Here is a 27,923-nt window from a genome sequence, read left to right on the forward strand (position 1 = left end):
TGTCTCCAGGCACTGTGATTGCCTGCAAAGTATTCCCACACGGTGGGGTTGATGTTGCCAGCCTTCGTGCCATGTTTGCAGACAGACATCTTTGTGACACAGAGTTGGGCTGCCAACAGACCTAGTGCCTGAAGCCAGCTCCCTGTGCAGCACCATCCTGCCATCTTCCATTCTGTGTACATGACCAAGCCAGTGTAGACGTCGCTGAGAACCTATGCCACTAATTTTGTGATTTGCTATCTGACATCCATCCTCTTTGCATCTCTAACTGGAATCCCTCCTTAAGCAGAGCTTTCGTTTTTGGGGAAACAGTGGCTGAAACAAAGTTCTTAGGTTCTTAGGTACAGGTGGAAAGTTGAAATAAAAACGGGGGCCAGGATGGAGGGATATTCCCCTTCACTCTTGACTTGCTTTGTTTCTGCCACCAAAATATCTGGAGCAGCCCGAATGTCTTGACACCACGTTGGCCACCAACTCGATTTTGGGAACGTGACATAAGTTGCTAAATGCAAGCCCGCACCTTGGCGTTCCTTATTACATAGAATCCATATGAAAAAGCTGGAAGTGCAAGGCGGCTTCCTGGACTGAGAGGTTTTTCCCTGAGAGTGGGCAATATTTCATCATCCAACATTTTTAAGACATAACCATTCAGCTGCACGGATCTGCGAGAGGAAAGAATGTATATTTTAGACACAAAATCTGTCATCTTCAAACAATAAACCTGGTTAAGGTTTTGTTGCATTTGTTTTCAAGAGACCATTTTAAAACAAAGACAATTCAGTAATACAAAATGGTATCTCTAATTGATGAAGTTTTAAAGTGTATTTTTAAATTATTTCATGAGAACGGCTTTAAATAACGGAACTCTACCATCTATGTATATTTCAGAGCGTTAGGTTGCCTTCGTGTGTGTGTTACACAAAGAGCTTCAATCCCTTTTCATCCCTCATATGATCTTTGTCTGTGTGCTTGTTTTTAATGCACAAGAGAAGTATATTTAACATGAATAAGCTTTCTGGCCAAGATCATAGTACACATGTAACACCATGTAAAGCAAGCCTTCTGTGTGGAAACATCCTCACTGTTCAAGCTGAATTCTCTCTTCAAGAAAAGGAAAAATCCATGTGTTTCCAGAAAAGTGGATCTGAATGCTAAAAATAAATTTGGCAGACACTGTCTGGCTGTCATTCCTGGCCAGCTGAAAGTTGGATCTGATCAGGGAACTGGAGCGCCCAAGGTTACAGGATACAGCTTCACTGACGAGTTCATAGAGGGACACATTATTATCATAAATTGAGGAAATATCCATATGGATCAGGAAGAAATGTGGGCAGAATTCTTGGGAACTGGCTTCCCAGTTTTTGAGATGAGACACAATTTCTGAGAAGTCACTTGACTTCCTTCCTAGCTGCAATGCTTTTAAGGCGGAAAGGGTTTCCTTAGTACTTGGGACCCGAAACCTAAAAATGTAATCCTGATCCTGTAGTTTCTAAGAACAAAATAATAATAAGTTTATTGCATTAACAATGAACAGGAATGACAATCTTTTGTCAAATCTTGAACACTGTTTCAAGAAATAGAAGTCATTTTCAAGCTGAAGATTAAGGGCCGTGAATGTCCTAGAATCACAGAACTGTAGCGTTGGAAGGGACCCCGAGGGTCATCTAGTCCAACCCTCTGCGATGCAGGAATCTTTTCCTGAATGTGGGGCTCGAACCCATAGCCCTGAGACTAAAAGTCAGAAATGTGGACTGTGAAGACATGACTGGTTGAAGCGCTTTGTTAATGTGTGGTTACAGAATGCAGTGCGAAGTAATTGCTATGCAAAATGATGTTACATAACACTTAGTGGTGGGAAGAGCCATAAGCATCGCCTTGAGCTTCTTGGAATGATTGTTTCAGGAAACTCTGGATGTGTACACACTATAGCTTTAAAGCACATTTGAAGCACATTTCCTCTCCCTCAAAGAATTCTGGGTCCTGCGGTGTGTTAAGGGATGCTGGGAACTATAACTTTGTGAGGGGAAAACTACAATTCCCAGAATTCTTTGAAGCATGTGTGTGCTTCAAAGGTATTATGCCAGGGGTAGGCAACCTAAGGCCCGGGGGCCAGATCCGGCCCAATTGCCTTTTCAATCCGGTCCAAGAACAGTCTGGGAATCCTGTGTGTTTTTACATGAGTAGAATGTATTCTTTTATTTAAAATGCATCTCTGGGTTATTTATGGGACATAGGAATTCATTCATTTCCCCCCCTTCAAAATATAGTCTGGCCTACCACATGGTCTGAGGAATGACCATGGCTGAAAAAGGTTGCTGACCCCTGTATTATGTGGACACAGCCTAACAAAAGTTTCCCAATCGTGGTACCTCATTTGTCCAGTGTCTACAAATCAAGAGTCGGGTACAGGGGGTTAAAAGAAATTGCTAACACCTTTTAGATCCCGAACAACATTTGAAAGAGAATGAAAAGGGTCTCCTCTGAAAATCCCAAGTTTTTAAAGCTCATATTGAACAAATAATATTTAGAAAGGAAAGGAAATTCGGAACTGCTTACTTGGAAAGTATGCTGTCTTCTCCATGAGGCAGTAAAAGATATTCATCTATTTGCCTGCTGGAGAAGGAAGAAGGTAACTGCAAGTGTTTTGTGCTGTTACAGAGGTTCAAGGCAAATAAGGTGATATCCCCTTCTCTGTACTTCGGGCTGGAAGGAAAACATGAAGCAGCCTGTTAAAAGGATATACCAGATAATATATAGTATACACTCCAACATTCCTCAGATGAAAATAAGGGCATTCTGTTTGACATGAGCATTTCCTCCTGGTGAAGTACAAAAGTTGTTGTTTGTTTGTTTAATTTGTGTACCTGCAGGTCTCAAACGTTATCAGAGGAAATGCACAACTGCAGTATTTTAAGCACAGAAATCTCTGCATTTATGCTTTGCATTTAGAGAAGTCTGAAGGGGAAAGAAAACCCCAAATCAATAAATACAACCAGACAGTGCCATTTTTCTAGAAAAAGAGGTGTAGGAACTCACTGTGAACACCTCCCTCGTTCTCTTATAATGGCAACGGCACCCAATTTCGGTCTCGCACAGGGCACCGTATTGCAAAAGATTACAAAGTCCGCCCTTGCCAACGGGCTGAGTTAGGAGGTGCCACACTCGGAGCAAAATGCATAGGGCAGGGCAAACTCCATTCTCCATCCATGGGGACACTCTGGGTGAGCAATATGTGGGGCTGTGCTACACACACGTTTCCTGCCATAGTGACAGGTGTTTTGCTAGCATCTGCTAAAAATTGCCCCTGCAAGTTACCAGGATCCTAGCCTAGAAAAGCATTTGCAAAGCAAGGATTCCTAACTCCTTTTGGAATTTGGGGGGAGAGTTTATGTGTCTTAGCTGCCATCTTTTCATTCTGCCCCATTTTTCTTTATCTACGCTTGACATGTACAAAGTTTCAGATTCTTTGGTGCAATTGCACTAGCGTGTTTTGCTGCACCAGAGCTAGTGTACCAAAGCCCTTGCACCTTTTCCAAGCCGTGTCTCCCCTTAGGGAGACAAAATTGGGTTACTATTCCAAAAGGTCTTCAGAGTCTACACGGCCTAGGACCCTCGTACCTACGGGACCGCCTCTCCCGCCCGATATGCCCTACAGAGGACCTTAAGGTCCATAAATCGCAACACCCTAGAGGTCCTGGGCCCTAAGGAAGTTAGATTAACCTCAACCAGAGCCAGGGCCTTTTCAACACTGGCTCCAGCCTGGTGGAACGCTCTGTCTCATGAGACCAGGGCCCTGCAGGATCTGATTTCTTTCCGCAGGGCCTGTAAGACAGAGTTGTTCCCCTGGCCTTTAGCTTAGAATCAATTTGATTCCCTCCCCCCTTTCTTTTTTCCTTTCTCCTCCTGTGATGAGGCTGCATTTTAATGTTTAAATTGTTTTAATGTTGTATTTTAATCTTGTTTTTTAAGTTGTATTTCAATCAACTTGTTTTTATTATTGGTTGTTAGCCGCCCTGAGCCCGGTCTTGACTGGGGAGGGCGGGGTATAAATAAAATTTATTATTATTATTATTATTATTATTATTATTATTATTATTATTACTAGGCATTTGGCTGAATACTTACTGGTGCTCATTTGTACAGTGAAGATACACTCGAAGCCTCCTTGGGTCTTCGCCTGACAGGTTGACGTGCAGGACTTTGGCGCCCACTAGTTTCTTGTATACCAGAGAAAGCCAATAATCCTATTTACATGGGAAAAGAAGACAGCTTTTGTGCATAGCAAAAACATTTTAAAGAAACGTAACCAGCAAGGAGTTGGTGGATAAGCAGGAGTGAGATGGAATCAAAAACACAGAAGGCAATTCACCTTTATCCTTTTCCTCTTTCTATCATTTATTTTAAACTGCTTTGAAATTTGAATTTAAATTGCCGTGACCTGACTGCCTCGAGAGCTTATGGTGAAAGGCAGTTAAGAAATTGAAAAAATAAGAATGGTAATTATCAGTGGGATTATTTTATTTTTATTTTTTGGAAGCAAAATAGATGTCAGCATGCACCATGCCCACCCAACCCCGCCGTCGCTGCTTGCCACCCATCCACTCCGTCCTTACACCTTTGCGGCTTCCTCTGCCGAGGTAAATGTACTGCTATCGACATAAGATAATATCACCATGGCAACTATCTGTAAACAAACAATAGACGCCCATAAAAATGGCCCATACTTTTCCCAATGTCCCATACTATTCCATGTATCTGATGAGGGTTTTTTATTAAAAAGTTATGTTAAAAAATTGGGGTCGTCTTATACACTGATAGTGCATGGGGGGACGTGGGATTGGTTGCTGCCGCAAGCCGGAGATTGTCAGCGGCTATTGGGCGTGTTATTGGTGGCTGCGGCAAGGGCTGGTGTTGATTGGCTGTTGCTGTGGCAATTTGGTGGGCGATTGGCAGCTTCAACAACTCTAGGCCATCCCCCCAAATAAAGCTCAACAACTCTGCCCCCCCCCCAAACCTCAGCAACTCTGGGCAATCCTCCCCCAAAAAGCTCAGCAACTCTGGGCAATCTCCCCCCTTTTTCTTACTTTTGGAGTCCCCCAAAATAGGGGGCGTCTTATACATGAGAGCTTGTTATACACAGAAAAATACAGTAGTTTCTTTCCCAAATAGGTTTTATCTTAAACAACAGCAAACACAGTAAATAAAGAGTTTATTTGTAATAAATATATCAGTGGCTCAGTGCTCATTTCTTCTCTTTCCAAAATAGATTTTATGCTGGAACAACTGCAAATGCAGTAATGAAGAGTCTACTTGTGATATACAGTGGTACCTCTGGTTACATACTTAATTCGTTCCGGAGGTCCGTTCTTAACCTGAAACTGTTCTTAACCTGAAGCACCACTTTAGCTAGTGGGGCCTCCTGCTGCTGCTGTGCCGTCATCGCACAATTTCTGTTCTCATCCTGAAGCAAAGTTCTTAACCCGAGGTACTATTTCTGGGTTAGCGGAGTCTGTAACCTGAAGCGTATGTAACCTGAAACGTATGTAACCCGAGGTACCACTGTACCAGTGATTCAGTGCTCTGACGTTTCGTTGCTGAAGAGCTTAGTCATCGAGCTTTGTAGTAAATACAGTGGTGCCTCGCAAGACAAAAAGAATCCGTTCCGCAAGTCTCTTCGTCTTGCGTTTTTTTCGTCTTGCTTGCGAAGCAAGCCCATTAGCGGCTTAGCGGATTAGCACTATTAGCGGCTTAGCGGGCTTAGCGGATCAGCTGATAAGCGGCTTAGTGGATCAGCTGATAAGCGGCTTAGCGGATCAGGTGTTAAGCGGCTTAGCGGATCAGGTGTTAAGCGGCTTAGCGCAGTGTTTCCCAACCTTTTTTGGGCAAAGGCACACTTGTTTCATGAAAAAAATCTCGAGGCACACCACCATGCCAGATGGGGAAAGGTCACTTTTTACTTATGTAAAAAAAAATAAAAAAATAGTAACAGCATAGAAGGTAATGGTTAGGCTAGCATCCCTCTTCCAAATATGCTAGGTTTTTATTTGCAGGGACTGTTCTACATGGGAAAGCATTCAGCACTGTCATTCTCTCATCTGCCATCTGAATTGGTACTATTCTGGGTCAACTTACTCTGCTGCATGTGTAGATGAAAATGGCACCAAGTGTGGGGGAGGGGGCAGAACAGGTTTCAGATACAGGATATTAAGCATACACGTACTTCAGATTGAACTGGTTGCTTGCTTTGCAAGTTTTCATTTCCCAAATGACTGCCTTGGCAAGCGCAATACCTAACAGGCTCAACGCCGGTCTCGCGCTGCCGCTTCCCGCGCTCTCAAGGACCCGGGAGGAGGAAGGCGTGAAGGGAATCCCGAAGGCGCGAAAACCTCGCGCATGCGCAGGCCTTCCGCCTGCGACAGCCCAGTAGGCCGGCCGAAACGAGCGGCGATGGGATGTGGGAGCTCGCTCGCTCGCCGCCCCGCGTGTGCCTATGCGGGGCACGTTACAGCCCCGTGACGTCAGCGCCACGCAGGCAGCCAGGCAGGCAGACGGAGAGAGCCCCGCGCTGGGCGGCCTCTCCTCGCCGCCGCCGCCCCGCCTCTCGCCGCCCGACTCGCCCGCCTCCCTCAAGGCAACATCTCGCGGCACACCAGGCAACGTCTCGCGGCACACTAGTGTGCTGCGGAACACCGGTTGGGAAACACTGGCTTAGCGGATCAGCTGATAAGCGGCTTAGCGATCAGCTGTTAAGCGGCTTAGCGGATCAGCTGTTAAGCGGCTTAGCGGATCAGCTGATTAGCGGCTTAGCGGATCAGCTGATTAGCGGCTTAGCGGATCAGCTGATAAGCGGCTTAGTGGCTTGGGGAAAAGGGGGGGGGAGGAAAAAACCCCTGCAGGAACTCGCAAGACATTTTTGTCTTGCGAAGCAAGCCCATAGGAAATTCGTTTTGCGAAGCACCTCCAAAACGGAAAACCCTTTCGTCTAGCGGGTTTTCCATCTTGCGAGGCATTCGTCTTGTGGGGCACCACTGTAATATACAAGTGAAGACCATATGTAAACAACTTAAAGGACAGAAAGAGGGAGGAGCATAGAAAGAGGACGATATCCTTCAGTTTGCTAAACCTCCTTGACGGATGCTTCTCCCGATGGAAAAATGCAGATGGGGACAGATATGCCCCTGCTTTAAGTCGTTTACATACTGTCTACACACTGTTACAAACGTATTTACTGTGTTTGCTATTGTTTAAGATAAAACCTATTTGGGAAAGAAGCTACTTTTGCCATTTTTATGGATGTTTATCATTTGTTTACAGATACTTGCCTTGGGGATATTATCTTGTGTCGATTGCAGGAGTCATTGTATCCTCAACCTTTTCATTGTTTTATTCATTGTTCATTGTTGGTGCTGGCCTTTAAAGCCCCAAATGGCCTCGGTCCAGTATACCTGAAGGAGCGTCTCCACTCCAATCGTTCTGCCTGGACACTGAGGTCCAGCGCCGAGGGCCTCCTGGCGGTTCCCTCATTGCGAGAAGTGAGGTTACAGGGAACCAGACAGAGGGCCTTCTCAGTAGTGGCACCCGCCCTGTGGAACGCCCTCCCACCAGATGTCAAAGAGAAAAACAACTCCCAGACTTTTAGAAGACATCTGAAGGCAGCCCTGTTTAGGGAAGCTTTTAATGTTTAATAGGTTATTGTATTTTAATATTCTGTTGGAAGCCGCCCAGAGTGGCTGGGGAAACCCAGCCAGATGGGTGGGGTATAAATAATAAATTATTGTTACTATATTTATTATTAGAGGTATAAGATAAAGGTACCCCTGCCCGTACGGGCCAGTCTTGCCAGACTCTAGGGTTGTGCGCTCATCTCACTCTATAGGCCGGGAGCCAGCGCTGTCCGCAGACACTTCTGGGTCACGTGGCCAGCGTGACAAGCTGCATCTGGCGAGCCAGCGCAGCACACGGAAACGCCGTTTACCTTCCCGCTGATAAGCGGTCCCTATTTATCTACTTGCACCCGAAGGTGCTTTCGAACTGCTAGGTTGGCAGGCGCTGGGACCGAGCAGCAGGAGCGCACCCCGCCGCGGGGATTCGAACCGCCGTCCTTTCGATTGGCAAGTCCTAGGCGCTGAGGCTTTAACCCACAGCGCCACCTGCGTATACATACACCCGCGTATACATAGAGGTATACATACTGGCAAAGGTTCAAAGCTGGCGTTCACCAGATGATAGCTTCCCGCTCCAAACAAAACCTGTCTCATCACCACGTCAATGCCCAGTTTGGCAGACAGGCCTAGTTTGTCCAGCCACCTGCGTAACAAAAGTGGGGGGGGGGGGAGAGAGCAGGAAATAAAGAAAACTTCAATTCAAGCAACCTGAAAAGAATCGGGAGTGGCTTCTGTTCTAACTAAAGAGGTGTGATGTTTTGTACTACGTGCAAGGCAGAAACAAGAGCTGATGCAAACATCAGAAGTGGTGCTTTAAAAAAAATAATACATTCAATAGTTATAAGGTCAGAAAAGGCAGGTGTTCTTTCTGGCAGCATTGTAACCATGAACTTTAATAAGTAGTTGAGAGGAGCAGAGAGAACGCTATGGAAAAGCATTCTCAGTTCTTGGCAGGGACATGAGAGGTCCTTAAATTGAAGTGCCTGTCCGTCAATACAGAATTTCACAGCAGTATGCAGACCCACAGCTCCCAAATTCCCTTAGTGTGGTTTTTTCCCCATAAGAGAAACAAAACAGACGATGAGATATCTAAGCAGACCAGCTTCTGTTACTGTCACCTTATGAAACTTTCTCAGTTGCACAGCAGTTCAACATGCTGCCATCATAGGTCCTGGGTAAAGGTAAAGGGACCCCTGACCATTAGTCCAGTCGTGACCGACTCTGGGGTTGCGGTGCTCATCTCGCTTTACTGGCCGAGGGAGCCGGCGTACAGCTTCCGGGTCATGTGGCCAGCATGACTAAGCTGCTTCTGGTGAACCAGAGCAGCGCACGGAAACACCGTTTACCTTCCCACCGGAGTGGTACCTATTTATCTACTTGCACTTTGACGTGCTTTCGAACTGCTAGGTGGGCGGGAGCAGGGACCGAGCAACGGGAGCTCACCCTGTCACGGGGTTTCGAACCGCCGACCTTCTGATCAGCAAATCCTAGGCTCTGTGGTTTAACCCACAGCGCCACCCGCGTCCCTGTCAGGTACTGGGTAGGGTAACACAAAAAGTTTGATTCCTCATACAGGAGGATAAATGGGCTCCACAATAGGGGGGGAGGATTTGGGTTTGGTCTTAAATAAAACGAGTCCTGGTATCTAATTCGTCTCCTTTCTGATTCGCCATATGGCATGGTGAGTTTCTAGAAGCGCCAGGTGTTGCCGGTCGATGCCAATGTTAGGGAACCTCCAGAATGTCAGCGTTTAATGGGAGAGATTCAAGCAATTGCTAGGAAACTTGGGTGAAAAGAAACTGACTTTTTGTGGTTAGGGAAGTGATTGGGAAATATGAACAAATCTGGATGGATTCGGGATGAACGCTCATATTGTACAGGCAACAACCTATTGGCGCATAATTGTGCACATGCGCATGGCACCGGACCTGGAAAAGACCCTAAAACACCACTAAAGGGTGGAGCGGGGGAGAGGCAGAACGTTTTCTGTGGTTCCCACTGATGTGTTGGGGAGGTTGTGCAAGCAGATCAGGATGTAAGAGGAGCCTGCTGGCTTAGACCACTGGCTCATCTGGTCTAGCATTCTATTCTCACAATGGCCAACCGGATGCCTCTGGGAAGCTTAAAAGCAGAACCTGAGAGCAAGAGCCCTCTTTCCTCCTGTGGTTTCCAGCAACTGGTACTCAGAAACATTACTGCCTCTAGCTATGGAGGAAGAACATAGCCACCATAGCTACTAGACATGGATAGCTTTATGGGCATCAATGATCACAACAGCTTCTCCTGTTTGATCAAAGGAAGGGCTTCTAGGGCATCGGTAGAGAAATCTGCTCTACTTCCCAATGGGGAGGAGTTCCGGTGGACCGTGTGGCCACCCACTCCCCACCGGGGGCGGGGGACGAAGTCCCCCGTTGCCCGGGGGTCCTGGGCACGTCAGAGACCGGCCAGCCAATCTGCTGGCTGGGGAGCGTGGCCAGGACCGTTTAAATCAGAGGCGTGAGCCGGAGGGCTTCCTCTTTGGCTCGCTTCCTCAATCACCTGCCCTCCCTCCCTATTTTGCAGGTTTAGGCACTGGCCTTGTTATGGACCTCGCTTGGTTGCCATTGAGGGGCCTGGTAGGAATTTTTCCACTTGGCAAATTGGCACTGGCCATGTGGTTTTCGCCTACCTCGTAGCAATCGTCACAACTTTGTTAGGGTCGCGGTTAGGCAGTGTTTGACCTTGTGATGGGGGAGGGGAGGTGTGGCCGTCACCTGCCCCGCCAAGCTTAAGGGTATTCCGTTAAAGGAATCCGGGGGTGTTAATCTTGTCCGAAGCCCGGGTCGGGGGCTAGGGCCATGACACGACCCCAACGGGAACACCAAGGGGAGCTTGAGTTGGTCTGCATCGACAGGGCTCCGCCTTCTGGTGGTTTACCCTTACCTGTGCATCGGGCAGGAGTCAGATATAGTCGGGTCCATTCAATGCCTAAGCCAATACCGCTCACATTCTGTAATCAATAAAGTTGTGGCCAAATTTGCCCAATAACATAAACCTAATATCTGTGTCCTTGTGTGTGTTATTTCCCAACGAGGGGGTGGCTATGGGGTCTTGACACGCAACAAGATCCTGGTATTCTACAGAAGGAAAGCAGAGCTCGTAGGAACGTATATTATTGTACTTACATAAAACCAGCGAGATACGTATTGGACAGCTGAGGAGCACCCCCTCCGTAAGCTGAACTAGTTTCTCCCAGCCAAACTTTCTTGCCTGGGACAGTGTCATCAACAAGCTAGAGAATGTGAAATCAAAGTATAGAAAGGTGAGTCAATACAGGGACTTGAGGAATAGGAGGAATAGATGAGCTGTCCAGCCACCCACACAGACTCCCGATTACCTGGAGTTCCTCTTGTACGGCTGTGATGAAAGTGTCCAGCACATCAGGACTCAAGAAATCCTCTCTGGTAGCAGTTCGGCCATTCAGATAATAGCTGCGAAATCGAGACATTTGACGTTAAGTCTACCCATAATTTACACTGGTGCTGGAAAAGGCTCTTGTGTTGATACAAGAAGTCCTGCACCATTTGGGTGCTTAAGCCCTTCTATTAGAGATCACCCAGAAGAGAGCTGTTAGTCGTCCACTTTGTTAAAGGTAAAGGTAAAGGTACCCCTGCCCGTACGGGCCAGTCTTGACAGACTCTAGGGTTGTGCGCCCATCTCACTCAAGAGGCCGGGGGCCAGCGCTGTCCGGAGACACTTCTGGGTCACGTGGCCAGCGTGACAAAGCTGCATCTGGCGAGCCAGAGCCGCACACGGAACGCCGTTTACCTTCCCGCTGGTAAGCGGTCCCTATTTATCTACTTGCACCCAGGGGTGCTTTCAAACTGCTAGGTTGGCAGGCGCTGGGACCGAGCAATGGGAGCGCACCCCGCCGCGGGGATTCGAACCGCCAACCTTTCGATCGGCAAGCCCTAGGCACTGAGGCTTTTACCCACAGCGCCACCCGCATCCCATGTCCACTTTGTTACAGAGGCCCAAATGACCTCAACAAGAAGTCGGGCGTTTAATGTCACGGTGGAACACTCTCCTAGCAGAGAAGTGACAGGCAACTTGTTTTTTGACTTTCAAGCATCTGTCATGGGTGCTTTAGCTGAGATTCCTGCATTGCAGGGGGGGGGGGCAAGATGACCTTACAATTCTATGAGTCTATTCTATGATACCTTCTTGAGTAGCCAGTCATTTCAATGATTGTTCTGTACCGCTTTTAATGGTTTTTTTTATGTTTTAATACACCAGCCTGATATTCTGTGAGGGCAGCATATACATACTTTTAGAAACAAACAAAAAATGGTTTTCCTCCTGGTTTTCTTCATATTTTCTCCGCAGTTATCATCGACTTAATATTTCTCTGAACTAGGCGTATGTTAAGAAAAGCCCCGCTGGATCAAGCAAAGCATCCATTTTGTTCAGCATCTTGCTCTCAAAATGGCCAGCCAGATTCCCCCATGGACAGTTCCCCCCAAAAGACCTGAGCACAACAGCACTGTTCCCTCCCGCAGTTTCTGGTAAATGTTTTGACACGTGCTGCCGTAATGCTTGGGTAACGAGTTTCTGAATATGAACTCAGTACTTACTGATGCCATGTGACAGAATCAATTACTTTTCCTCCTGATTTCAGGAAGCTGCAAAACAACAAGGGTTAAATTTACCACCTCCTCTGCTTTTCGTCAAATTCTAAGGGAGCTACAAAACTGTGGGAACTGTAATCCAGCAAAACAGACGTTGGAACATATAAATTTAGGAAGCTCCCTTAGAATGATTAGGTATACTCCGTACAGTGGTACCTTGGGTTACATATGCTTCAGGTTACAGACTCTGCTAACCCAGAAATAGTGCTTCAGGTTAAGAACTTTGCTTCAGGATGAGAACAGAAATCGGGCTCCGGCGGCGCGGCAGCAGCAGGAGGCCCCATTAGCTAAAGTGGTGCTTCAGGTTAAGAACAGTTTCAGGTTAAGTACAGACCTCCGGAATGAATTAAGTACTTAACCCGAGGTACCACTGTATTATACTTATTAGACATCCAGCTCAGTATTGGGTCTGTGGTTTTGCTGCTCTGCTCTACTGTAACCTAGTCCATTTTGTCTCAGAAACAACATTTTATCTAAACTGCAAAGAAAATTGCACCCTGCCCAGTCCTAGCGATCTCAATCGGGAATAAGGCAACAAACCACGGCTAAAGCCAACAATGGTTATTTGTTATGTTCTGCAGTGGGGCAGAATATCGCATTCCTGATCTATCAAGTAAAATTATGCTGGTGATTTTATTTTTACCTCCTTAGCAACTTCTGAGTGTGCTTCCGAGGTTGACCTACATCAGGCCCATAGAGCTTGGCATTTCTGTAGCTGCTGTAGCTGTCCAACAGCTGACGTAGTTGTATGAAGTCCTGTCCTAGCTGGGAGCCATCGATATAAATGCCAGACTTCTTCCTGAAGCTGTTGGGCTCTGCAGAAAGCGTAAACATCCTTAGATGGCTCTCAAAGCTGTGTGACTCATTCAGAATTTGCACAGTGGCAGTAATCAACCAGAAGTACAGAATGTTAAATATCAAACTTTACTATTCCGAAAGAACACTTGGAACTAAAGATACGTGAGACTCAGGTTTATCTAAGGGGTAAGGCGGTATCTCAAATTACCTGGGGGTGGCAGCATCTAAAATGTGATGGATTTTTCCCCCTTTCTTTCACTGAATTGCTTTCCATTAAACCAGAGCTTTCCAAACTGTGTGTTGTGACACATTAGTGTGTCCTCCCAGGGCTAGAAATGGGTTAGTTTAACCACTGGTTTGCTAGTAAAACTGAAGTACAGTGTCGCAAAATGATGCCGAGAACATATAACACCGGTTCTAAAAGACCTACATTGGCTCCCAGTATGTTTCTGAGCACAATTCAAAGTGTTGGTGCTGACCTTTAAAGCCCTAAACAGACTCGGTCCCGTATACCTGAAGGAGCATCTCCACCCCCATCGTTCTGCGCTGAGGTCCAGCGCTGAGGGCCTTCTGGCGGTTCCCTCACTGTCAGAAGTGAAGCTACAGGGCAGAGGGCCTTCTCAGTAGTGGCACCCACCCTGTGGAACGCCCTACCACCAGATGTCAAGGAAATAAACATCTGAAGGCAGCCCTGTTTAGGGAAGTTTTTAATGTTTGAAGTTTTATTGCTTTTTTATTAACATTCTGTTGGGAGCTGCCCAGAGTGGCTGGGGAAACGCAGCCAGGTGGACGGGGTATAAATAGATGATGATGATGATGATGATGATGATGATGATGGTGATGATGATGCATGTCTAAAAAGTGTATCACCAACATGAAATGTTTGCAAAGCTCTGCATTAAACATTCCAAAGTGATGTAACAATTTATTTTGTTGCTGCTGCTGTCTTCTGTCCTGAAGGCATCACTTCAAAAAGCTGTGAGGGGTGCATAAAACCATTGTGTTGAAAAAAATAAAATCCTTGACATGGCATGTGATTTTGCAGGGCTGAATTTAGGGAAGAGGGGCTTATGGGTTTTCTTCCCTCTCCTCCCACTTTGCCGCCCCCCCATATGCATTTGCGTACTGGCAACACAAGAGCACACTCAAATCTGAGACCTACCATTCCCAAGTTCCCAATCCATGTCGTAATTCTGGGATTCAGTGTAATTCAAAATCAGCTGGGCGTTTGAGCTGTCCCACTGGTTGCCTCTCCTCAGCAAAGCGTTGAGTCCAAAGATCAGGTGCAGATTGGCGCAGCGTGCAAAGTCGTACAGAATATCCACTGTACTTCCTGTGAGCAGGTGGGAAAATAAGGACAAAGGGTCATGTTACGAGGAGGAAATCCCAGGAAACCCCCCCCCCCGGAATCCTAGGTCAGAAAAATAATCTGTCCATTAAACTTTAATTAGTTTAATGTTGAGTAAACGTCCAGTGCGCTTCCAACGCCATAAATCTTATCTCAGCAGAGAATTTCGTGCAGCGGTTGAAGAAGGCAGGAGATTCAGTACCTTTCAATGAAGAATCCTGGAGCAAGCACTTAGGAACTCAGGAAAAACTTTATTTAGAAAAGAAAAACCCTGGCGATAAAGCACACATGCTTTTATCTCCGGCATAAAGAAAACTTTACTCTAAACTTAACTCATATCAGCAAACACGCCCATGGCCACAAACTGAGTCTGCGAGTCAGGTCAAGGGGGGAAAGGGAAGGACACACGGGTGAACTGACTATACAAACTAACTCACATTCCTGGATGCTTAATGACTTCCAGCTGCTCAGTGATTAGAGTGACTTGTTACCTCTTAACACTTTAGTACCAACATAATCTCACTGGAGAAGGTCCACCAGCGAAGATGAATCACAGAATCATAAAAATATAGAGTTTGAAGGGACCCACAGCGGCTGCTTAAAATAAAAAAAAAAAAAATTGCACGAACCACAGTTACACATTTTTCTTATCCTCTAGTTTGGCCCAAGTTCGCACAGTCTGAAACAGCCTATAACAAATGTCTGGACGTTGGGGTGGAAGCAGCAACTGCGAAGTTCATTATATAGAGTTGTGAAAAGAACATTAATGCATAGGGTTACATGTTGTAAAGTTTAATTGCAGTACAGAGTCCAGAAAAAAAAACAGTTGTAATTTTCTGCTTGTTATTCTTTTTTCTCTTAAAAAAGAATATCTTTTGTTGCAGATTGGGGGAGACCCAATTATTAATTAAATTAATAAATGGTAGGATTTCCGATTATGTGGAGTATTGAAGGGAAGATTGCAGACCAATGGGAAAACATATGCAAAGCTTCCTTTTCAAGCCAGGGCTTCTCCTGGGATTGAGGTGTTAACATGACAAAAGGTGTTGATTCCTCTAAGAGCAGGGTGGCCAACTCTCAAGAGACTGCAATCTACTTTCAGAATTAAAAACAGGCAGTGATCTACCCCTGTTTTTAAGGGGTTAAAAAGAAGCTTGGGGGGGACTTCTGTTTTTTGGGGGGTTAAAGGCAAGGGACAAAGGGGTAAAGTCACTCACAAAAAGATCACTATGGATGCAATCAGCAGGACAGAGAAATCTCCATCTTCCCTTCCAGAGATTGAACAACAATGAAGGGCGGGGTAAGGGGGCGGAGCTGGAGTCAGTTTTAGTGACACTAAGGGAGCCAGAGATTGACTGTGATCTACCAAAACCTTGCAGCGATCTACCAGTAGATCGTGATCGACCTGTTGGACATGCCTGCTCTATGAGGAATTATTGGGCCTGGACAGACAGAGGTTGCCATAGTGATGGGGTGTGTGTTTGAGATGTCAAGAAAAGTGTGTCTTTAGTAAGGTGTGCTGGGAAGAAGGGAGAGAGAGAAAGACTGGGATCCATTTTGGGCTGGCTGGCTGAAGGGCGGTTGGAGAGCTGCCTTTGACTCTAGGGCTGCTCTGCTGTGGGGAACAAGCCCTGCTTGAGATGACCATGCTATAAAATCTGGACTCTTTCCATGCAGGCTGAAGGTGTAAATAGGTGAATTCACCATATTTCTTAAAGCTACAATAGTCTCGGCTGTGTCTCAATTCTCCAAAGGAACACAGATCAAGGGTGAGTGGATGGAATCCCCTGGGTTCTTGCTACCGCTTGGCAGAGAGTGGAGGTGGCACCTAATCCCAGTAATGATATTATATTGGTGGCAAAAATGCTTTCTACACCTCTTGTTCCTGGAGAGGCAAAGAGGACAGACTTGCCAGAGTGTCTGCCCACCTCTGGATTTTAATTTGTGGGCCTGGGAGAGATTCAGAACATTTCATCCTCTCTTAATTCCCACTGCAGTGAAAGACTGGCAGTCCGTGTCTGGCAATTCAAGAAGACGCTCCCATTAGATTCAGAAGACACCCCTGGACCTTAAATTGAGGCTCACACAACAAAAAATAATATTTAGAATATACTGGACCCCATTACGGTTGTTTAAAAAAGGGCTATCTAAGGTATCTAACTGTTGGAGATGCAATAGGGATAATGGTTCTCTGAAACATGTTTTTTTCATTGTCCTATGTTGAAAGATTTTTGGCAGAAGGTAACTGAAACTATCAACAGAACTGTATGGAACAACCTTACATTTACAGAGCAAAATATCCTCTTGAATAATATACCCAGCACATAGAACCTTACAAATACAGTGGTACCCCGCAAGACGAACGCCTCGCAAGACGGAAAACCCGCTAGACGAAAGGGTTTTCCGTTTTGGAGGCGCTTCGCAAAACGAATTTCCCTATGGGCTTGCTTCGCAAGACGAAAGCCCATAGGGAAATCTCCGGGATAGCGGGGAAGCGCAGCGCGTCTTCCCCACTGTCCTCGGACCTCCTCCCGCCACCCGGCATTGGAACGAAGCTCCAATGCCGGGCGGGGGGGGGGGCGGGGACACCTTCTCCCGCCGCCCGGCTTCGGATGGCTTTCCTGAAGACTTGGGGTGGGAGGAGGGTTTTCCTTCCCACCGCCAACATTCAGAATGCTGTTCTGAATGTTGGCGGTGGGGAGGAAAAACCCTCCTCCCACGCAAGCCCGGGAACAGAGGGAAAGCGCTGCGCGCCTTCCCCTCTGTTCCCGTACCTGTGCTGAAGGCTTGCGGTGGGGAGAAAAGCCCTTCTCCGCACCGCCAGCCTGGCAAGCGGTTTCGCTAGGAACGCATTAATTGATTTTCAATGCATTCCTATGGGAAACCGTGCTTCGCAAGACGAAAAACTCGCAAGAAGAAAAAACTTGCGGAACGAATTAATTTCGTCTTGCGAGGCACCACTGTACTGTAATAGGCTAAGATCTGGCAAAGCAGAATAACAACTTTATTTTCCCTTTACACAGCGGTTCGAGTCCCCGCAACGGGGTGAGCTCCCGTTGCTCTGTCCCTGCTCCTGCCAACCTAACAGTTCGAAAGCACGTCATGTGCAAGTAGATAAATAGGTACCACTCCAGTGGGAAGGTAAATGCCATTTCCGTGCGCTGCTCTGATTTGCCAGAAGCGGCTTAGTCATGCTGGCCACATGACCCAGAAGCTGTACGCTGGCTCCCTCGGCCAATAAAGTGAGATGAGCGCTGCAACCCCAGAGTCATCCACGACTGGACCTACCTTTAAAGGTAAAGGCAATTAGCAGAGCTCATTAAGTTTCCAGACCCCGTCATTTTCAGCAAACAGAGAAGAGAGACACCCTCCAATTAGCGTGTGGTGGTTGCAAGCGTCTTACGCGTAATGGTTGTGTTTCGGGGCCTCTTCCTGGATTCCTCCCAGAGGATGACCATTTCCTGGAAAGGCCACTGAGACTGCAGTTGCTCTATGACGTCCATAGGCGTGGATCTGAATCCACAGACATCTGCAGCATCTGTGGCAGCAGAGAGAAGGAGAGAGAGAGAAAGAACACACAACAGTGATCAATGTTTCAGGGTGATGATCTCACCAGCAGGAAAAGGTTTCCCCAGCCACTCTGGACAACTTCTAACAGAATATTAAAATACGATAATCTATTAAACATTAAAAGCTTCCCTAAACAGGGCTGCCTTCAGATGTCTTCTGAAAGCCTAGTAGTTGTTTTTCTCTTTGATATATGGTGGGAGGGCGCTCCACAGGGCAGGTGCCACTACCAAGAAGGCCCTCTGCGTCTCTTCCAACTTTACAGTTCTACAATTCTGTGAAATGCAATTGACTGTAGTTCATTATCTCGATCAAGTATTGGAACGCTGCAATAATGTCAAAAAATTGCAATTTAAAAAATTGATAGACCCATCGGCTAAAATCTGACTCTAAACTCATCAAAACTTCTTTCAGTTTGCAGTCCTATACAATATGGATTTTCCCGAATTCTTTGGGGCAAGACCATCCCCTAGCAAAGTGGGTCAGTTGCCTGATAGTCTTGGAAAGAACCAGCAGCGCTGTCAAGGATCGTGTTAATTTTGCTTTATCTCGTGTGCAGAGTGCCTGGGGGAGGCCCTTGCAAAAGACGCCAAGAGGCCCTGTGTAAGAATACAGCCTTGTCAGCAGCTCCCAGTGCCTGAAACTGGACGAAATTGACATTTACAGTTAGTATAATAGGACTGCTGACACCCGTCTATGAAAAGCCTGAGCAGACGTTCTAGAACAGATAATTTTCCTCCCCACTTGGCCTCACAGATTGATAGCAACCATTAACACCACTAACAGAGGGAGCCTGGCTTTTGTTGTTTCAGCCAACTCAGGAGAGAGCAGGCTTTCCTGTGCTCAGTTTTCCTTGCAGAAAATCTGCCTCCCTAATTTCCTAAAGCGAAAGGTGCCGGGTGTCAGGGTGACCTGAAAGCCAAGGCAGGCCTGAGGAGCCTAGGAAGTTGCCTTAGACCTGGGTCAGACAAATGGTCCCTCTAGTTCAGTGTTGTCTACTCTGACTGGCAACATCTCTCCAGGGTTTTAGGTACTGCAGAAAGCAAAGACATCACCTTGCCAACAAAGGTCCGTATAGTTAAAGCTATGGTTTTCCCAGTAGTGATGTATGGAAGTGAGAGCTGGACCATAAAGAAGGCTAATTGCCGAATAATTGATGCTTTTGAATTATGGTGCTGGAGGAGACTCTTGAGAGTCCCATGGACTGTATGAAGATCAAACCTATCCATTCTGAAGGAAATCAGCCCTGAGTGCTCACTGGAAGGACAGATCCTGAAGCTGAGGCTCCAATACTTTGGCCACCTCATGAGAAGAGAAGACTCCCTGGAAAGACTCCCTGATGTTGGGAAAGATGGAGGGCACAAGGAGAAGGGGCCAACAGAGGACAAGATGGTTGGGATAGTGTTCTCGAAGCTACCAGCATGAGTTTGACCAAACTGCGGGAGGCAGTGGAAGACAGGAGTGCCTGGCGTGCTCTGGTCCATGGGGTCACGAAGAGTCGGACACAACTAAACGACTAAACAACAACAAATTGAGAAATCTGAGGGCTCCCTTGGACAAAAAACAAGGACACCAGCCAGGAATACCAGAGCAAAACAGCAGCCAGTAGGCTTGGTCTTTATTGAAGACTGTCGCGACAGGACTCCCACCTGCCACAAGGTGGAACAAGATGGAAGCCCCGAACAAAAGAGAACCCAAACTTTTATTAGCTGCTAATTCCTTGTTACACCCCCCCACACACACACCTACATCACTAATACATCATGGTTACAGCATAAAAGAGGAGGTCTGGTGGCAGTAATCTGAGCATCCTGGACCCTGCCCCATGGTTCCCCTTGCCCTCCACCAAACACTCATCAAGTGTAACAAAAGAGATATTTACATTTCCCTGTTTCCCAGCCAAGTTAATCACACCCTTTTGTCTTCATCTGGGTTTGTTATTTCTGGAATGGCTACCTGTCTGGCACTCAGGTATCAGGATGCCAGGAATTATCACTCAGGCAGAGGGGCTGCTGAGTAGCTGAGCTCACATGTCTACAGTGGTACCTCAGGTTGCATACGCTTCAGGTTACATACGCTTCAGGTTACAGACTCCGCTAACCCAGAAATAGTGCTTCAGGTTAAGAACTTTGCTTCAGGATGAGAACAGAAATCGTGCTCCGGCAGCGCGGCGGCAGCAGGAGGCCCCATTAGCTAAAGTAGTGCTTCAGGTTAAGTACAGTTTCAGGTTAAGAACAGACCTCCGGAACGAATTAAGTACTTAACCCGAGGTACCACTGTATATGAATTTCTGAAGTTTTCCCAGTGAGCCAGTACATAGATACATTTATCAGTGAATTGTTACATTTGTTATTGTGCAGCAGAGGCCCTTTGAATAGATAGGAAGAAACTGTGATGAAGTGTTTTGTGGGGTGTGATAGGAATTTTGAGGTCTTAGATATAGAGTGGTACCTCGGGTTAAGTATTTAATTTGTTCCAGAGGTCCATTCTTAACCTGAAACTGTTCTTAACCTGAAGCATCACTTTAGCTAATGGGGTCTCCCGCTGCTGCCACGCCGCCAGAGCACAATTTCTGTTCCCATCCTGAAGCAAAGTTCTTAACCTGAAACACTATTTCTGGGTTAGCAGAGTCTGTAACCTGAAGCGTATGTAACCTGAAGCGTATGTAACCTGAGGTACCACTGTATGGTAATGTTCATAAGTGTACCAACCAAGCACGTACATAGATCAGCACAGGAAAACCGACCTGGAACCATTTTGATTCCTAAACTGAGCAAATGTTTTCTCTGCAAGGTCAAACCTTCCATTGTCTCTTTCCTCACAAATCCTGTCTTAAGGGCACATTTAAGATATGAATAGGGTGTGAGCCTGTGACCTGGCCCAGGAACTAAGTATTTATCATTACAAAAGACTGGCCAGGCTACCCAGGAAATCCAATCAAGTAACCTGCCAGACGGGAGATAAACAACGACAGGAGAAAAACAACATTCAAGTTTCTGTTTTAAGACCGCCTTTTATGTGATGTAGGTATGATGTTTCTGGGGGTGGTCTTGATCTACAGAGTGGCAATTTCAAAAGTCTTGCGCGCCATTGTTCTGGGTTCCTCCTCCTTTCCTGCGGGTGAGGGGAGCACCCTGTTGCAACAGATCAATAAAGGTCAAGCTTACGAGCTGCTTTGCTTCTCAATATCCTCTGGTTGGCCTATGTTATTCTCTCCTACCAATAGGGAACCTATGTAAGGACTCTGTATGGGCTCCATAAGGGAAAAGGGCAATTTTTGTTTACAACAGGGGACAAATCACAAAATTGTGCTGATTTTGGTAGTGGGCTCCATGTGCATGATATCTGCTGGAGGGGCAACACCACCCCCCCCCCGCAACCTATACATAAATTCCTGCAACAGTACCTAGCTCTCCTAGCTCTTTTGATACCTTCCTCTTGTGTAGAGGCAATACCATTGAGACTGCATAGTGATCCACACTTGGAAAATGAACCTGCTTTTTGCATGGAGGATGGTGTCAACTAGTTTTTATGCTGAATATTCTTCATAATCTATCACTCTTTCATCTCTGAAAATCAAAGGCATGCATAACTGCTTTTGCCACCCAATGCCAGTCTGCTCCGACTCTGTGCTTGGTGAGACTTGCTCATGTGTAAGTGCTCTGCAGCTTGCAACCTTTCGGCTCTAACCTACCTTGTTTAGCCAGCAAATTCTGGCAAACCTCTTCCTCTGCCGTTGGTTTCTCTTCAGGATCAAAGATCAAGAAGTCTGTCTTGGTGCCGCCAAATCTCACGAAGCCAGGAGACAAACCTCTCGCCAATGTGCGCAGTTTCGTAGAGCTGGGAAAGTGAGAACGCGGAGAAATTGAAAGGAAACACCTTTTCATCCTGTTGGCTTTGATTCGTCATCATCCATTCAGCTCATTCAGTTCATATGAGGCGCTTGTAGACTGTGGCAATTTTGGGCTGGGGTTCAATCACAGCTTGGTAAATTAAGGGAGTGCTGATTTGGAGCTTTCGTGAAACGAGCCTGCTTCCCCAAACAATTAGAGTTTTTGTGATAAGGAAAGCGATGGAAAAGCAAGCTGGAAAGTGTAGGATAACACCTAGTTTGACGCAACATCATCTAACCTCCCCACAAACAAATCAGAATAAGTGCTCGATAAACAGGCCAAACAGAGGTGCCCTTATTCTCTGCTCAATAGTTCCAGAAACTATGTGTGGTACCCAAGTATCAACCTACCCCTCCACAGTCTTGGTGCTGCATGTGTAGAATTCAGCTGGGAGTAAGATGGGGACAAAACTGGAATGAGCTAGCTTTGCTTGTCATTGCCTGTGGCGCCATCTGCTGTTGGCCTCCCCTCCTTCTACCCTATGGGACCAGTTTCCACTGTGTTTTAGAGAGCTGGGAGGGGAGATACACCTGGAGATCCAGTCTTAGATCTCCCACATTGTGTGTAGTTTGGTGCTCAGCAATCTCCTCCGGTCTGAAGTGTTTAATTGAACACGGCTGTTGGAACAGAAAGCGAAGAGAACCACTAGGAGGATTTCCTTTGCCAAGCCTGACACAGCAGCGGCCTGTGACTCATCATGTGTTAAACTTTATTTCTCTTTTGCCTACATGCAATATTTGTAACTCTAAATATAAAGACGGCATACAGAAATCTTAAGAGTTTCAAAGCTTGCGCCAGCACTTTAATCATCACATGAAAGGCTCTCTTCAAAACAAACTTCTTGTGTCTGTTTAAGGAAAAGCAACAGAATGCAGACTAGTTTCAATTTCTCCTGCCTGCTATATTTACTGACAATATACCACTACGGGTTTTGATGTCTTTTCAGCACCACAGCTAAAGATATTTCCTCTCCCCGGGGCTTAATCTGGATCAGGATTCAGCAGAATTCAGCTCCAGAATCTGTTTCCATCACCAGCGTCCAGAGTATCTGAAAGAATAACAACAAGCAATGCCTCTGGGCATGTGTGGAGTGCATTTCCTTTCACTGCTAGGTAACTGCAGCCTGGTCTACTCACGGAGGATTAAGAACCATGGTTTGCAGAAACTAGGCTTTTTATTTGAACTATATTAGAGATTCTCTAATACTAAAGAAGGCTGATCGCTGAAGAATTGATGCTTTTGAATTATGGTGTTGGAGGAGACTCTGGAGAGTCCCATGGTCTGCAAGAAGATCAAACCTATCCATTCTGAAGAAATCAGCCCTGAGTGCTCACTGGAAGGACAGATCCTGAAGCTGAGGCTCCAATACTTTGGCCACTTCATGAGAAGGGAAGACTCCCTGGAAAAGACCCTGATGTTGGGAAAGATGGAGGGCACAAGGAGAAGGGGACGACAGAGGACGAGATGGTTGGACAGTGTTCTCGAAGCTACCAGCATGAGTTTGGCCAAACTGTGGGAGGCAGTGGAAGACAGGAGTGCCTGGCGTGCTCTGGTCCACGGGGTCACGAAGAGTTGGACACGACTAAACGACTAAACAACAACAATACTTTGTCATATGGTAAAACTGTTACTGGACTGGAGTAGATTAGCGGTGATGGTGCAATGCATCAGGTGAGTGAGATCTCTCCTGATCCCTACACACAGAAAAAATGGCATATCAAGGACAAAGTTACGCAAGAAGTCTTTTTCTAGTTTCCCCTGTTATTTGGATGTTTGAATATTATTCTGAAAATGAATGAAATGCAGCTAAAATATTATGTTCATTTTTCACATGGTCTAGTCCTTCTCCTGCCCACCCCCCTAATATTCTTAAGAGGGTCTCTTTTCCAGTCTTCAGAGAGCAACTGGAAGAAGAAGAAGAGTTTGGATTTGATATCCCGTTTTATCACTACCCAAAGGAGTCTCAAAGCAGCCAACATTCTCCTTTCCCTTCCTCCCCCACAACAAACACTCTGTGAGGTGAGTGGGGCTGAGAGACTTCAAAGAAGTGTGACTAGCCCAAGGTCACCCAGCAGCTGTATGTGGAGGAGCGGGGAAGCGAACCCGGTTCACCAGATTACGAGTCTACCGCTCTTAACCACTACACCACACTGGTTCCCACTGGAAGTGGGGAGGCAGAAAAAGCTCGTCCTTTCCTTCCAACCTGCAGTTTTGATCTGAATTTTTCGGTGCAGTACTGCACCTAGAGCTCAGAAACTGCTCATGCTAATGAAATTCCCTGTCACAAAATGTGCTTAGAACAGTGGGAGTTTCGAACGCTACTTGTAATGTTATAAATGAAAAATATATATTTTTCTTTCTTTTGTGGGATCGAGCACAAGGCATCAGATATGCGCCTCTCATCAGCTAAATGGCAAATATGCAGCAGTTCAGCAGCCACCAACAACTTCCTGGTTGGAGCTGATAAAATACCAGAGTTAAATAAAGGACCCGCCTGATACAAGCGATAACAAGTTTGTTTCTTACTCCACTTTTCTTCTGCTTTTGAGAGGCAAGGCTCAAAGGGCACCCAGCGAAAGAACATGGAAATGAAAACTATATCCATTGTACACGAAGAAATGCTAGGAGGCTGTGTAAAATTGAGGAACAAAGATATAAGGAGTGTGGAGATTCATTAAATAATATGAAATACAATTTGAGATCTTTGGCTTGTTTTTAGTCCTGAGGATAGTTAACGGGAGCATGATAATCTGTAGCCAATGTTGCAGAAAGGGGTGGTCCCCATAGTCAGTACTCAGAGTAGACCCATTAAAATAAAGGAGTTGAAGTTAGCCAAGTCCATTGATTGCAATGGGTATACTCTGAGTATTGACTCAGTTGGGTAGAACACAATACACGGATATTAGTGATTCTGCCAAAGTGGAAATAACAGACTTGGCATATGAATTCTCACAGATTTCAGCTGTATTGTGAGCTGAGATCCTGAAATTTGTACTCTGTAATTAAACTGGAGACATGTTAGCATATATGCCAGTTTTGTTCCTGTGTCGTTAGGAGTCTCAAGGGAGGAGTGGGGAAGCGAACCCGCTTCACCAGATTACGAGTATACTGCTCTTAACCACTACACCACACTGTATGAATTAATGTGCAGAAAATATTGCAAGTCAACCGAGGACTCTTCCTTTCGAGAGAAAAAAGAGCATGTGATCTTCCTCTTGAGCCTCTAACAATTTGGCGCTCTGCAAGCCAATGGTGACATCGCCAACCCAAATCATAGGCGGTTGAGCAAGTGGCCAGGCAGACCTAAAAACTACACAGTGCTTTTAGCTGCTCCAAGGCTAACAACAGGAAGGTATATAGGCTGCACTTAACAAAACAACAACACCACACGTCTAGATGCATGGAATGCGGCTCCGTGTAGCAGAAAGAGATGTCAGCTATCTCAGCAGCAAGGGGAAACAGGATTCTCCCAGCATATCTCACCAGCCAAAGCACCCGGAGCGAACCACAGGAAATGTCAAAGCGAAAATGGTCAGATAATTAAGAGTGCATTTGCACTCCTTAATCCCAAGGATGCCAACTCATTCATCCTTGCCACCCTACAGCCAGAGGGTAAAGTGGCAACCAGGAAAGGGGGAAAGTGTCACAGGGTGAGTCTTATAAAGAAAAACAATGTGCCTATAAAAGGCCATGGAAGTCAGGGGTCACATGGGCATGGTAGAATCCTAGAGTTGGAAGGGATCCTGAGGATCATCTAGTCCAACCCTCTGCAATGCAGTATGATAGGAATTTTGAGGTCTTAGATATATGTTAAATGTTCATAAGTGTACCAACCAAGCACGTACATAGATCAGCACAGGAAGACCGACCTGAAACCATTTTTGATTCCCAAACTGACCAAATGTTTTCTCTGCAAGGTCAAAGGGAAATGGAAAAGCCTCCCCATTGTCTTTTCCTTCACAAATCCTGTCTTAAGGGCACATTTAAGATATGAATAGGGTGTGAGCCTGTGACCTGGCTCAGGAACTAAGTCTTTATCATTACAAAAGACTGGCCAGGCTCCCCAGGCAATCCAATCAAGTGATCATTAAACAGGTAACCTGTCAGACGAGATAAACAACGCGCTCAGATTTCTGCTGTAGACCACCTTTTCTGTGATGTAGGTATGATGTATTTTGATGCAATTATTTTTAAATGGGTTTTAGCAACTGCTGTGATGGCAAGTGTAGGATTCCACATTAATTAACCCTATTTATCTAGTGAGATCTAATGCGCTCTAAGGTTACAATTTACAATCCTAAACTCTGAACCTTTAGGATCAAGGTCCCCAGGCTACAGAATAAATATACATCCCTGCCAACTCAAGGTTGGGTCAGGCCAAGGAGGGGCCCTTCTGAATCCCTGGGGTCACATCAAGTACCCAACCTGGTTGACTGCTGGCACAAGGCCTGGAGATAGACCTCCAGGTTTATACAGTCATTACTGGGACCTTTCTAAGAAATCCTTTGCTGCCACAGCGAGAAATTGAGAAAGAGGCAAGCATATAGCCCAGGGGTAGGCAACCTAAGGCCCATGGGCCGGATCCGGCCCAATCGCCTTCTCAATCTGGCCCGCGGACGGTCTGGGAATCAGTGTGCTTTTATATGAGTAGAATGTGTCCTTTTATTTAAAATGCATCTCTGGGTTATTTGTGGGGCATAGGAATTCATTCATTTTTTGCCCCAAAATATAGTCCAGCCCACCACATGGTCTGGAAAAGGTTGCTGACCCCTGATATAGCCCATTGGAGGTACAGTTTGTAGGCAGGAGGAGAACCTGGAAAAACTCCCACTTCAACAGCACTTGAAATCTCGGAATGTCTACATCTCTATGCTTCAACTGAAGGACCAGAGACGTCATATTTAAGATGATGTATTGTTTCTACACTGCCATCAGTTTATGTGGAATTTTACAGAGTTTCCTAAGTGAAAAGGCAAGTTTAGGTCTCTGCCTGCGAGGAGCTTATGTTCTAAATTTGACAGTGGGGTTAGAGACCTTCTGTACCTCTGATCATATGCAGAGTGCCTTTTAACTCTGAGAAAAACAGCCCCCTCTTCCTAACTAGGAATTACGGGCAAAACCTAGGGCAGAAAGTATTAGCTCGTGGCTGGCATGTTCAGACTTCTATAGCCCTTTAGTTAGAAGAAATTTGGACAAAGCAGTTCAAAAAGGGAAGTTTCAGCTGCAGGCAAAAACCAAGCAAGAGATTTTTCAGCTTTGAGACAAGTTTTCACACTCTCTCTCTCTCACACGCAAAACTTCAGGGGAAACCCAGCTTGGGACTTCCATTTTCACTCACGGACCCTGCACCGAGCTCCGGCAACTTCATCCGCGGCAAAGCAGGCAGCAGCTCGTCAGGTGTAGCTTCCCCCATTGGTAAACAGCCTTCTCGTAAGGCGCAGCGGGCAAGATCCCGCACACACCCCAAAAGGGGGGAGAAACTAGAAAACGGCGAGCCTGGCGTGACCTACCCCAGGAAGGTGATGAATCTGGGATCCGTGGCTAGGTTGGCATCGATGGTGAGAGACAGGAAAAACGGGTTGACCTCCCTGGCCGGCTGCTCGGGCAGCTGAATGCTCAGCACGGCCGCCTCGCTTTGGCCGGGATCCTCCCAGGAGCCCCCGATCAGCGGAGCCCGGCAGAGAAGCGCCAGGATCAGTCCCAGCAGCGGCAGCATCCTGCGTCCCAGCGCGCGCTTGGAGAGATCGGGAGAAAGGAGATCCTCGCCGGCGCTTGCTCCTCCTCCTGCTATTTCTACTACTGCCAGTGCCTGCCTGCCTCTGGGAGGTGGAGGAAGAGGAGGAGGAGGAGGAGGAGGAGGGAGCGCGCATTTCTGCGTCCCAAGCGCTGTCCTGCCTCCTGTTGCGGCGTTTTGGGAAAGGCAAGAAACGATCCGCCCTCCGATTCAGTCACCCGACGCGCAAAGACGCGCAGAGGGGACGACCCA

At 46.5% G+C, this 27,923-nt stretch overlaps 1 protein-coding gene across 2 annotated transcripts; it reads right to left on the reverse strand.

The window, feature by feature from the left end:
- On the reverse strand, window positions 1-27,747 carry HPSE (heparanase). 2 transcript variants are annotated; one of them, XM_028744682.2, is made up of 12 exons: window positions 27,448-27,743; window positions 21,739-21,884; window positions 17,881-18,015; window positions 14,292-14,462; window positions 12,975-13,146; window positions 12,278-12,325; window positions 11,041-11,134; window positions 10,829-10,935; window positions 8,193-8,307; window positions 4,126-4,244; window positions 2,557-2,703; window positions 1-662 (listed from the first exon to the last, which is right to left on the reverse strand). In XM_028744682.2, exons 1-12 carry the CDS (start codon window positions 27,651-27,653, stop codon window positions 503-505), a joined length of 1,620 nt encoding a protein of 539 aa, XP_028600515.2. In that variant the 5' UTR covers window positions 27,654-27,743; the 3' UTR covers window positions 1-502. The 2 variants fall into 2 exon arrangements, with proteins under 2 accessions (XP_028600515.2, XP_077789918.1); XM_077933792.1 differs by lacking the exon at window positions 2,557-2,703 and having other exon boundaries at window positions 27,448-27,747.
- Between the last annotated feature and the right edge of the window lie 176 nt (window positions 27,748-27,923).

This window comes from Podarcis muralis, chromosome 9 (assembly GCF_964188315.1).
Source record: "Podarcis muralis chromosome 9, rPodMur119.hap1.1, whole genome shotgun sequence".
In the NCBI taxonomy this organism is placed as follows: domain Eukaryota; kingdom Metazoa; phylum Chordata; class Lepidosauria; order Squamata; family Lacertidae; genus Podarcis; species Podarcis muralis.

Coding starts and splice junctions, on each gene's coding strand:
- HPSE (XM_028744682.2), bottom strand. CDS start 27,653: ATGCTGCCGCTGCTGGGACTGATCCTGGCGCTTCTCTGCCGGGCTCCG. Junction 18,016..21,738: donor GAATTTGCTGGCTAAACAAG/GTAGGTTAGAGC, acceptor CTGCTGCCACAG/ATGCTGCAGATGTCTGTGGA. Junction 8,308..10,828: donor ACGTATCTCGCTGGTTTTAT/GTAAGTACAATA, acceptor TTTGTTACGCAG/GTGGCTGGACAAACTAGGCC.